Genomic DNA, 13,864 nt, shown 5'->3' on the forward strand with positions numbered 1-13,864 from the left:
ATGTGTGGATTAGCCGCGACAGCAGCTAAAACACCTACTTGGGCATCATCATTTGTTGCAGGTCATGGTTGACATATCACATGTGGCTGAACACTTCCTGTTTCCTTAAATAACATAACTATCTGATGAATGGTCCGGACACTTGGGTGATGTTGTCCAGGATACCAAGCAGCATACATAGCAAACGCCCATTGGGCATTTTGATCAAAATAGCCATACATCAACACAATATCGACCTTTTCCACAATTGGTAAATGGTCCATTTTAACATGGGTAATGTATCACAAAGCAAATACCGTCCACACTGGCGGAATGTTACACGATACCACGTACTCATATGTTTGTAACTATTACAGCGTCATCTAGCACAAAGCAAAAAAAAGTGGTCCAACTAAAACATTCATATTTCTTTATGTACTACATGAATATGTAATAAAAAATGGGGGTTCCTATTTTAAAAAACGCAGTTGATATCCATTTGACCTATGGCAGCGCCATCTAGCGGGCCAAACACAGCGCCATCTGGTTTCCCCCTTCAAGCTAGACAAGTTTCGTTGTTTGTAGTATTTTCGTTTGTGCTTATTTCGCGAGATATTTGGCCAGGTCCCGATCAATGGACCTCCCTGTATGCATCACTGGCAAACATTTTCATCTTTTGACACTGTAGATGGAACTTCATTTCTTTATGAATGATACAACAGATGACTCATAATGGCACTCTGCAGTACACCAGACCTGATTCTTGCAAATGTGGAGTGCCTATTGTAATGCGACTATCCAAGAACATACACACACTGTTTTCGTTGTACAGGCAAGATAAAAACTATGAACTTGCTGTATCTACTATTTCATAACAATTTAACTTTAGTAAGACAATATCATGACTTACACAACAAATGTGATTAACTTGGTCACAAATTCTCAATGGGAATAATTTCTGATTTATTGATTCTAGAATATCTTAAGTCAAAGAAAATTCGCATGACAAATGTTTAAAATCTGATTTGTTAGCCACTAAGATTTTTTTCTGTAACATGTTTTCATAGGTTTCATTTTTCATGATGATCTCAATTTTTAAAGCACCTGGTAATAACAAGATGGATCTGTAATTCTTTACTATTGTTTTATCCCCCTTTTTGCTAAGCTAGTTGGAGGTAAAAAGTAGCAGCCTAGTCTTCCGCTGGAACAGATTTTCTGATTTATCAGCATACAGTATTCTAGGAAGGTAATGGATGAAATTATTCAGAACCATGTCAAATTTTTACAAATATTACATATATTTTTAGGAAATTTAATTTGAAATGGAGCTGAGCAGCTATACATGTTACCTAAATGACATCATTAAATATGACTACCAGGATGACATTAAGTTTAAAGTAACAATATCTGTCTGCAACATTGACAAAATCTATCCTCATATAATTGCACTTTCTGCCTAGAATTCACAGCTTCACCAATCATTTCACCTTAGATGTCTTTTCAGACTCTAATTGCCACAGTGGATGTTACTTACCAGTAAACTAGAATCTCCCCCCCCCCCCCCCCCCCCCAACAACTCCACAGCATTTTTGCAGTTTAAATTACTCTCGTGATGTCCTGCTGTCTCCAAAGCTCCTTCCTCATTAATATGACAAATGAAAATATTAATGTATTTTTTTTTCACTGAATGCAGTGTGTTTTTTCTGGGAAATCATTAAAGTACAGTTTTTTTATTTTTTCTAAGTGAAAATATGTATAGTGACAACACAGAACATTTGATAGGATGACTGAGTTGGGCTAAAATTATCTGCCTGCACTTAAGACATCATCTTGTCTTCTTAATGGTACTACTCTAACAGCTGACCTCTGTGTTGAGTTTGAGACAAAGGGGGAGTAACAACGTGCTGATAACGTCACTTACTCTTTGAGGTATGATCAAATAGCTCACTTTGTAGAGTATTTCTCACAAAAACCTGATTTCAAATTTGAATTCTGGTTTATCAAGCAGTCTTAATCTTTTGTGAACATACAAATGCTGCAATGTTCAGTGGTAAATAATTATGAAAATGCAGGACATTGGATGTCTTGAGAGGTTTTTCTTCAATCTACTACCAAGAAGTAAAACAGGATTTAAGGAAGACAATGTCTGTATTAATAAAAGTAAATTACATAACAAATCTAACTTCTGTTATTTTTAATGCATATTATATTTATAATCATAATAAAAAACAACGACATAAATTGGAATTGTACAGAAAAATTACTGTTAAGTATCCGAGTTTGCACTGACAAACACGATGCAGCAGAAAAAATAAGATTTGCATATCACTGGCCAGATATGCTCCCCTTGCTGCAACTGTACAGCAAGTAAGTTTTCTGGCCGCTTCAAAATTGAATATCTGAATAACAAAGGTAACAAGGAAAACAACGAATATAAATGAGGCATTTAAAATATAAAATTATCTTTTGAGACACAGAAGAGAGCTGTGCAAGTAACATTAATCATTTATAATACAACGTCTGAAAAATTACTGTTGATATGTTTTTAATTTATAACTTAATTATAAATATTTAACATGAGCAGTTATAAATAAATCACATCACTTTCCTGCCAAAAAATGGAACTTCTACATGTGGCATGTTATTTACTTAAAGAAATAAAAATATAAAATTCTAAAATAAAAGCTCATTGAACGCTTCCTCCATCTTTTTTTTTTTTTAACTTGTGCTTCAGACCAAAATAAATCACTGAAATCACAACAAACCCGCCACGAAGATTAAGTTATAATAATCTGTTTTCTGTGGAACCTTCGTACTTCTAGGCATACCACATCAAATTATCACACATGTACGGCACCTCGAACATCGTATCTCACAATACACTTCACAACACTGTGCTGGTCATGCACAGGAACTATTAATCATGTTCTCATATTTCACAGACGTAAAAACTGCAAATGTGTTTCACGATACTAGATTTCCTCACACAGTCTGAGGTAGTGGTTTTCACTTTATAGTTCCACTACTATATAACAACTTTCACATGCACTGTTATTGCATTATTTTTACATGTTTATAATCAATCAATCATATTGAGTTTAATTACAATATTCACAAGATTTAAAAAAGTTATTCAACAATTAACATCAGCTTTGTTCCCTAATCTTTTGTCACTGTGTACAACAAAGCTTTGAGACGGTATTAGGCATAAAGTTGGAACTCTCATGAGCAAAATGTAAACGAGTTCTATAAAAGTACTGTAATTACCTTAGAATTGGAGCATTGCATTGTTGCATTGTATACCAAGGGCAGAAAGTTTTATAACAAATCAGATGGGTGCAGCAGTAAAACAGCTAGATAGCACCTGCAAGTACTTCTAAATTAGTTTAGTGAAATTAGTGAATTCGAAATGCTGCCCAAACTCACTAGGACTCATTACCTCATTTACACTAGACTGATCTGTAATTACATCTTTTTATACCATACTCTTACAAGTCAATGAAAGTATGAAACAAAAATCTAGACCAATTAGGTCATAAAAATGCAGCCATTGTATTGATAAATGTTTATACAGTGTAGTCACTCCTGGTTAAACACAAATAAAGGTAAAGTGATATGATGCATTAATTGAATTCTAACAAATGTATTCAAGTATATACAGCTATCAAGAATGCTGTTTTACATGCGTAACTGAAAGGCCCTTACACACTGTGGCAATGAAATCATATTTTTTTTCTTCACTAACCTCAAAACCTTAAGTGAAGCAATGTCAACAGCAATAACGAACTGAAGTGTTTATTAATATTTGAAAGGAACATGAATTGAAGCACTGGGTATGGATACTTATGGATTATAATATTCTGTGACTGATATCTTGTCCCCAGATAAGGCACTACTGATTTGTATACAGGCTCACATTCACAATATAAGTAATACACTCTTCCATTCATTTGCTGTTAAAAAAATGAAAAGCTGACATCTGGCATTGCTACTCACAGTTGCAAAATATAACAATAAAAATTAGTAGGTCATTGTTACAAAAAATGAAACACACTTAAATGTTTTTGACTGTTCTTAAAACCACATTAAACAATAAATAAGCATAACAAAAAAGGGAAATAAAGTATGAAATCAGACTCCCTTGACTGATAAAATGATAGCATACTACCTAGCAATATGTACCAATCATTAAATTCACATTTTTATTCCAAAATGTTTTGTTCTCGATTTCTGTTCAGTGTCTAAAAACACAGCCACAGAAGGAAAATGTTTATAAATGATGAAACACGATGTAGAAAAATTAAATTAATAAAATAAAACAATATTGACTGACAGATATTGACATAATACTCCAATACTAAGATAATAAATGTCGCCTTGTTTCTTTCTTCCATAAGGCTGACTTCTGTTCTCAAAATTCTGAACTATCCGATATAAACTTATTGTTTTTGACACAAGAGATTGAATACGACTTAAGAGGAGGCTGCCCCTTGAGTAGTGACCAAATAACTGGGATGGGATGCTGCAGTAGCAGTAGCACCAGCCAATTTTCATAATGTACAAGTTTATTAATGTTTCAGCAGTCTATCAATGACAAACACTGTGAACAAGGCTTCTCTGCACAGACACTGTGCAATATAAATGAGCGTTTCCTTGAAGCCTTTGCACAGATGAAAAAGCCATGATTTTGAATGCACTATGTTTCATGGTGAATCATTCTTTCCTAATAAAAGACCGTCCACTGCAAAAGAAAAGAACACAATGGTAAGAGAAAATATATAGTTAAATCTCTCTCTCTCTCTCTCTCTCTCTCTCTCTCTCTCTCTCACACACACACACACACACACACACACACACACACACGAGAGAGAGAGAGAGAGAGAGAGAGAGAGAGAGAGAGAGAGACAGAGAGATTTGCTATGTCAAAGGAATGTTATAAAATTAAACAATAAATGTGGCCTTTATGTCCTATACAAACACATGTTAAGGCAATGTCTGTAGCAGATACTGTAACAATGACAGAATTGCATACAAAAAAAAAATGCAATAAATTGACTCAAAATTCGTTCTAGACAAAATCTGATACGGTGGAAGAAGGTGGAGAAAGACAAAGTAGAAAATTATAGTACATGCGTAACAGTGTCGCATCTACCATAAGACACAGCCTTATCGAAGGCACCTTCAGTGCCAGGCAGGAGGGTTTGCATGCTCCAGTCAAGGGCTCTGCCAGTGGAAACATAGCTAATGGCAGTGTTACCCAAGCCAGCAAGCCTCGAAAGAGGATCAGATGAATCATGTCTTAGGGAGGGTAAAGGAGACTTTATAAGTGAAAGGAAGCCAACCTCCCTAGGGGAATAAACTCCCAAGGAAAAAATCCTACTTCTCCAGGTTCAGGGTTGGGTGTGGGTCAAACAATCCCATCTTGTAATATTATTGCAGATACCAAACACTGAACTAGGAAGGATATGGTTTACAAGATGATGACACAGCAAAGAAAAAGGTTAACAAGAAGGAATATGGATATCATGATACCCATCTGGAATGTGACAAAACTTAAAAGAGAGCAAACAAATTGTGAGAAATCAGCAAGGAAATGGGTAAGAATAGAATAAAAATAGCTGTGCTACAATAAATAAAATGGAAAAGACAGGGAGCAATCACATTGGAGAAATATATTCTGCAGGATAGTGAGTGGAATACAGGCCATCATTGTATTGGCTTTCTTATACACAGCTCAATGAAGCCAAATATAATTAGTTTCAAAGCAGTTAGCAACAGGTTGTGTTCTTTAAGAGTTAGGACAATTTTTTTCAATATTACGATGATGTGTGCCTCTGCACCTAACATAGGAATCAAATGAAGATGAGAAGGATGCATTTTACTCCAAACTGGAGGACAAAATCACCAAAGTGCAAAGGCATGATGCAAAAACAATACTTACGGATCTGAAAGTGAAAACTGGAGAAGAAGAAGTGTACAGCAAAACAACAGGAAAAGAAAGTTAGGATGAAGTCACTGATGATAACACTAACGCTGACAGACTTCGTCAATGGTAAGGAGATGACAAAAGGCACACGGCATCCAATGAAAGATGGACACACAGATTATTACTTACTGTTAGTGCGGATCAGGTATAGAGAGTCTAGAGAATGGCAAGAAACAAAAAGAGTGTGTGTGTGTGTGTGTGTGTGTGTGTGGGGGGGGGGGGGGGGGGGAATACAATATATAAAAAATCTAAATCAAAGAAAAGCAGGAAGAGTACAAAAAGAAATTAGAAGAGATTATGAAGACAAGAATGAGCACATGGATGGACGGGTATTTGGAAACTATATGGAGGACAGCAAAAACAGCCATCAGTATAGCCACAGAAGAAGTACTGGAGAGGGCAGAACACCAAAGTGCAGTGAAATGGCTTGATGAGGAATGCTCACTGACGATCCAAGAGAGAAATGAACTGGGGGGGGGGGGGGGGGGGGGGACAACACCAGTAGTAGAAGACTATAGAGAGAAGGGCAAAAGAGAAGATACATTCTTTAGGGTGAAGGAAAGGAAGTATGAGAGTAGGAAGATAGAGTAGTTGGACTAAATGAGGGATAATAAATAGAAATGAAAATTCTATGAAAGATCTAGAGCAATGAAGAGAGGGTTCCAACTGAGAGCAGTCTTAAAAGGATAAAGGTGGAAACCTCATTGGAGATAAAAGCAAAGTTCGGGAAGTTGGCAAAAGTATTTTGCTGAGTTACTTCATGGAACAGGGTCAGCGAACAGAGAGCAAAGAGAGAGAGAGAGAGAGAGAGAGAGGGAGAGAGAGAGAGAGAGAGAGAGAGAGAGAGGAAACCTTGAATGAACAAGAGGAGGAACTGAACTCTGAATTGGAATTAGAGGTAAATGCGAAGGAGCAGGAAGCCAAACCATCAGAATGAGAGGAAGTGAAGAATGCAATTAAAAACTTAAAGAATAACTAAGCAGCAGGAGAACACAACATAGAGGCCAAATTATTAAAACATGGGGGAAAGGAGGAGGCAGCTGACAGTAAATTAATAAAGGAAATATGGATAAAGGAAGAAATTCCTAAGGAATGGAGCATGGGAATAAGCTGCCCATTACATAAAAAAGATGACTGGGCAGAGTGCAGTACTTACCATGGAATTACTTTCTTAGATACAACATGTAGGGTGTTTAGTAAGATTTTAGCTTCTCAGCTACGATACCGGATGGAAATGATACTGGGAGATTATTAGGCTGGATTTAGGAAAAATAGATCCACAACAGACCAGCTATTTTTATTCAGATGAGTGTGAGAGAATATTTATGAATGACAAGCAGCTGCATCAGTTGCACGTTTACTTTAAACAAACATATGACAGCCTAGACAGGGATGAGATTCTATAAACTATGAAGGATTTTAGAATCCCACTAAAATTAGGGAAGTTGACTGAATGACAATGAAAGCAACAGTTTGCAAGATTAGAATAGTGCAAGAGTTGTCAGTAGAGTTCCTTGTGGGGAGGGGGCTGCAGCAGGAAATTGTGATCTCTGTGCTCCTCTTTAACTTAGTGCTAGAGAAGGTAATTTGGCAAATGCCAACAAACCTAGGAGGAATAATACTTAACCAGCAGGCAGAGGTGGTGGTATATGCTGATGACATCCCATTAATTGCAAGGAATATCAGAGCCTTGTAGGGTAATGATGTTGCATTGGAAGGAGCAGTGTATAAGTCCAGAATGGAAACAGATATAGGTAAAACAAAGAATACGATGATGAGAGATCCTAGTGGGAACAGAGGAGACACTTCAATAAAAATAAATGGGAAAGAGTACCAAAGAGTGGAATACCTAGGCCTGATAATACCAGAAGATGATAACACCAGAAGAAATTTGAGAAAGGATAGCTAGTGGAAACCAATGTTGTTGCTTCTTGCAGAATGCATGGATCAGAAAGCTGGGTGGTGACCACAAGGGAGGAAGGCTGGTTACTGAGATGGAAAAATGAAGATTTTGAGAAAGATATTTATGGCAGTGGGAGAGGAACGAAGTTGGAAATAAGGACAAACACAGAACTACAGACACTTTTTGGACAGATGAATATTGTAATGAAAATCAAGTAAGGAAGAATAAGATGGGCTGGACATGTACAGAGAATGCCAGAAACTCAAACTGTTAAGAAAGTGTTTATAGGGAAGCCCAAATGGAGAAGGAGAAAAAACCCAGGAAAAGGTGGCTTGAAGGTATGGAGGAGCAATGGGAGTCAGGAATTGGAAAAGAAAAATGATGGACAGTGAAGAATAGAGGCAGGTAACAAAGGAGGCCAAAGTTTTACAAGGTCTGTAATGCCAGTCAGTAAGTAAGTGTAACAATGGGGCAATAAACTGGGACACAACTGATAAGTCACTATAACACATATAAGCTATTTTAAGGAAGTGACAGTAAAAAATTAAGTTTTTACCTAACAGTTACCACAGAGACAATAGTTAAGTCTAAATGGCAAGGACACTAGAGAGGAGTATAAAAGAAATTGAATCAAATGGGAAGAACAGAAGAGCCATTAAAAAAAAAAAATTACATTAGAATATAGTTGACAAGGCAGAGGGAAAAAATGGACACTCCAACCACACAGACAAGAGCCAATGAGGCAAGTAGACAGGATAAATATACCAAATGGGATTGAGTAATGAGAGTTGAAGGATGGAAGTACACTGAAGTGCCAAAGAAACTGGTATAGGCATACGTATTCAAATACAGAGATATATAAACCGGCAGACTAAAGTGCTGCGGTTGGCAACAGATATATAGAACAACAAGTGTCTGGTGCAGTTGTTAGATTGGTTACTGCTGCTACAATGGCAGGTGATGAAGACTTGAGAGTCTGAATGTGGTGTTATGGCTGGTGCATGAGCAATGGGACACAGCATCTCTGAGGTAGCAAAAAAGTAGGGATTTTCCCATACCACCGTTTCACAAGTGTACCATAAATATCAGGAATCCAGTAAAACTTTAAATCTCCGACATCGCTGGGGCTGCAAAAAGAGCCTGCAAGAATGGGACCAATGACGACTGAAGAAAATCTTTCAACGTGATAGAAGTGCAACCCTTCCGCAAATTGCTACACGTTTCAATGCTGGGCCATCAACAAATGTCAGCATGTGAACCTTTCAATGAAACATCACTGATATTGCGTACCCTTGATGGCTGCACGGCACAAAGCTTTATGCCTCGCTTGGGCTCGTCAGCACAGACATTCGACTGCTGATGACTGGAAAAATGTTGCCTGGTCGGACAAGCCTCGTTTCAAATCGTATTGAGCAGATGGACGTGTATGGGTAAGCAAACAACCTCATGAATCCACAGACCCTGCATGTCAGCAGAGGACTGTTCAAGCTGGTGGAGGCTCTGTAATGGTCTGGGATGAGTGCAGTTGGCGTAATAAGGGATCCCTGATACGTCTAGATACTGTGACAGGTGACACGTACCTAAGCATACTATCTGATCACCTGCATCCATTCATATCATCCATTGGGAATTTCGACTGACCTGGGCAATTCCAGCGGGATAATGCAACACCCCACATGTTCAGAATTGCTGCATAGTGGCTACAGGAACTCTTGAGTTTAAACACTTCCGCTGGTCACCATACTTCCTAGACACAAACATTATTGAGCATATCTGGGATGCCTTGCAACGCACTGTTCAGAAGTTATCTCCACCCTCTCATACTCTTACGGATTTATGGATAGCCCTGCAGGATTCATGGTGTCAGTTTCCTCCAGTTGGAGGAGAATGAAAGGTGTGTAAAAGGGGGTGTGTTTAGGGCAAGAATTGGCTTGTATGAAAGCATCTGGAAAGAATAGGGTGAAAAGAGAAGATTTTTTCAGCCTTTGGGACTTGGACTCTATAATACAACTAGGTTCAGACATTAGTCAAAAGTCCATGTCACATTGCGTTGTGGCACTTCTGTGTGCTTACAGGAGCCCTACATGATATTAGGCGGGTGTACAGGTTTCTGTGGCTCTTCAGCGCATATTTGTAATATAACATCCAGCTAATAAAAAGATCATCAAAGATGAAGTTGATGTTTCACTGGACAAGTGTGGGACGAATACCCTTTTCAAAGGAATTTCAAAGAAACTGCCTTATCATTTATCTAGAACAATGTCGAGAGACCACAGAAAACTTAGATCTGGATGGCTAGATTAGGATTTGAACTCTGCTTTTCCTGATTGCAAGGCCAGCATGCTAAATATGTGGCACCTTGTTCAGTTGGAGGAGAATGAAAGGTGTGTAAAAGGAGGTGTTTTTAGGGCAAGAATTGGCTTTTATGAAAGCATCTGGAAAGAATAGGGTGAAAAGAGAAGATTTTTTCAGCCTTTGGGACTTTACAATTTAACTATTAAATAAACTCTTTTAATGAGGCCAGCACAGTGCCAAAAGGGTAAAATTCACGCACTGTTCATTATAAGCAGTCTGTGGACAGAATATGTGATGAATGTGGAAAAGTGATTATGGAATAATTTACAGTGTGAATAGATACTGGAAATAACACAATTCAAATATTGTTAGTCAAAATATTGTATTCTGAATGTCACACATACAGAAATAGAACAATGCAACTAAAATTAAATATGATAAGCTAATTAAAGCTATATTCTATAAAAATGGATTGATGGAGGTAAGAGTCTGCATACTTTAGCCATTCAATGAAATTGTAAGCAGAACAGGGCAAATAAAGGGACAAATATTAAAGTAATTTATGTAGCTGAGAATAAGCAGATTTGTCTTCCTTTGTCTAGAACATGGTTTAAAAAAAAAAAAAAAAAAAAAAAAAAAAAAAAAAAAAAAAAAAAAAAAAAAAAAAAGAATTTGTTTCTGTTTGCACATGACTGGTGTTTTGTAATTCAAAAAAGAAAATTACTGGACTTTTTATCTGTGTCATTTATGAAGCAGACTTGAAATGCACTCTACAACGTGGAATGTGACTGCAGACACTACTCAAGTCAGTCATACAAGCCTGAACAAAATGTACTAACTTAGCTCAAGTTTTTGTGATGGTTAAAAATAAGAAAATCTAAAATTAACAACAAACACTTCAAAAGGATAGTAAAATCAGCATCAAAATGAAGTACCATACATGGGGAAACCCCACCAAGAATATACACATTCCAGTTAACAAGAAACTAGCATGATTTGCAGCACTCAACCAATATTTAAAATTGTTACACTTACGTTATTGTTTTCTTTTCTACATTCTTGGGTTCTGGTCTTGCTCTATTTAGGACTTTGAGGAAATCTGATGTCTTAGCTCTCATGCGAGAGTGGATGTATGCCTTTGAGCACTTGATGTGGTAATGAAGATAATCTCTGAATATATGAATTAAGTTTATGGTATTGTCCCTGGTGCTCCTGTTTGTGTGTCGTGGGAACAGAACTAAAACAAATGGTATGAGACACAGTTAGAATTATACTATTTATCAAAATAATTTAATTACACTGCATTTCTGTGGACATATAAACTGATTAAAAATGATTTTACAAGAAAAATGAGGTAACTGTCATACATAAGAAAGACATTTGGTTAACATTCAACAATCTCTTCCATTGTAATTACTCTACCTTTCTATCCTTCGCTGCTGCACTTCAGATTGATGACACCATTAAATATTTTGGATGCTAAAGTAAAGAATTTTCTAATTCGGAATCCTTAATGACAGACCAAGTAGCTACTAGTAGGTGCAATAAAATTTAAGTGAGCACTAACCAAGGTAACACTCTTGCAACCAACAAAACAAATTGTTTCCTACAATAAGACATAAGCCCCCTGATTTGCTCTCCTTGGGGAACTCTACGGCTTTCTTCATTTGCTGACTTAATATAGGCTGCTGGCCACTGAAGTTGCAACACCAGTAAGAATAGCAAAAAACAAATTTTTACTTACAGTGCATTTACTGTGCAGTAGGATGATTAAATTTGTATGATTTAGGAATATACAGAGTGTTAAATTTAGTACACAGATTTACCACCTCTGCCAGCCTCAATGGCTCTAAGCTGGGCATTGAGTTTAACTAAGCTTGGATGACAAGATATGGCATTCCATGCTGCTTTAATTCTTCTGTCAAAGTTCATCAATCAAAGTGGCAGGAGTGGTGTCATGCCAGTATCTTGGTTAATCTATTGTTTGATTTTTTTTATTGGGTATGAGATCTGAAGAACATCCTGACAAGGCCAACAGTCAAACACTACCACTGTCAAAGTACATCTGGACAAGACGGGCAACATGCATTCTTGCATTACATAATTTAAGATAAAATGTGATGTCTACTGTCCAAATTCCTGGCTATGCGAACCAGAGGTGATCATTTAGTGTACCCAATGACACCCCACACCATCACACTAGTTGCTAGGTCCATATGACAACGATCAATGCAATCTGTCAATGTTTGTTGTCCTTGGAACCTCTTTATATGGACATGTCCATCATGATGCTGTACGCAGAACTGGGAATCTTGTTGTAATACAAGATGGTGTCATTCCTGTGTCCAGTGTTGTTGGGCACACCATTGTTGGAGCACCTTTCTTTGCCGCCATGTCAAGGGAAGCCACAACAATGGCTGCACACTAACAATCTGCAGTTCTCCAGTATCTTTCTCTATGTAGAAAATTATCTTCTTGCAAAGAAGCCCACTTCCTGACTGAAGGCAACTGATGAGGCTGCATGATCCTGCAAAGTCAACGAAACAATGTGTCTGTTCTTCTGGGTGATAGCTGAGTGTGAGGTCATTGAGGTCCTGTGAGGTATTGAGCATGGCCCTCCTGAACCCATCAATTCTGTATTTGCATCACAATCATGAGATCCCAATCAACGTGAAGGCAATATCATTGAACAACAAAGTGCAGTCTTGATATACCGCAATACTGCCGCTGTTTAATACTGACACGCTGGCAGAAATTTCTTTTCTCAAATAAGGCATAATATATTTTATAATTAAATTTTCCCCAAGACATTTAAGTCTTATCTCTATCTATGATAATGATGGAAGCTGAAGAAATGAATTAAAATTAGTGCAATGGCCAGGACTCAAACCCAGGTCTTCTCGCATACTAGGCAGAAATGCTGACCACCACACCGGTGCAGCACTACAATCAACATTGCTGCATGAACTACCCAAGTCAAATGCCCTCCCCAAGACAAACTTCAATTCATATCTTCACCTTATTTTTCCCCTAAATTGTCACTATTGCCAGGGCTCTGCAAGAAAACCCGGGTCCAAGTCCTGGTACAAATTTTAATTTATTTCTTCAGCTTCCAACATTATCATAGATAAAGATGAGGCTTAAATGTCTCAGGGAAAATTTAATTATAAGTTCCATAAGATCACCTGGGGTACAGGGCCTCCCCCATTACGTCCAACCCTGGCGTGCCATTCCAATGTCAGAGAGCCCTGGCAAAAGTGACAATTTAGGGGGAATAAGCTGAAGATATGAATTGAAGTTTGCCTTGGGGAGGGCATTCGACTTGGATAGTTCATGCAGCAGTGTTCACCATAGTGCTGCATAGAATGCAAGACGACTCAGGTTTGAGTCCTGGCCATTGCACAAATTTTAATTCATTTCTTCAGCTTCCATCATTACCATAGAGGCATAATATGATCTTCCCACAAACAACTAATATTCAGACGTAATATCTGAATGAGTAATCCACTTTTTAATCTTTTCTTATACAAAGAATGTAGCTGAAATATTAATCATTTGTGTATCCAAGCATATAGTGCACATCATGCCAATCTGACATTTGTTGCATGCCACCTTCATGGTGTTGCAAATTTAATGGGCAGCAGTGTATTTGTTCCAGTTCAGAGACATATAACAACATTCAGTGATCAACCTTACATGGT

The 13,864-nt window shown here is 37.5% G+C and overlaps 1 protein-coding gene across 1 annotated transcript in view; it reads right to left on the reverse strand.

The window, feature by feature from the left end:
• Positions 1 to 2,108: 2,108 nt before the first annotated feature.
• LOC126162049 (probable actin-related protein 2/3 complex subunit 2) overlaps positions 2,109 to 13,864 on the reverse strand; it is a 60,534-nt gene continuing 48,778 nt past the window's right edge. Inside the window, exons 6-7 of the mRNA XM_049918290.1 lie at positions 11,199 to 11,400; positions 2,109 to 4,720 (exon numbers count right to left, since the gene is read on the reverse strand). Coding sequence (XP_049774247.1) covers positions 4,693 to 4,720; positions 11,199 to 11,400 — 230 coding nt within the window. The 3' untranslated portion in view covers positions 2,109 to 4,692. The remainder of the gene's footprint in view (positions 4,721 to 11,198; positions 11,401 to 13,864) is intronic.

The sequence above is a fragment of the Schistocerca cancellata genome, chromosome 2 (genome assembly GCF_023864275.1).
Source record: "Schistocerca cancellata isolate TAMUIC-IGC-003103 chromosome 2, iqSchCanc2.1, whole genome shotgun sequence".
NCBI classification, from domain to species: Eukaryota; Metazoa; Arthropoda; class Insecta; order Orthoptera; family Acrididae; genus Schistocerca; species Schistocerca cancellata.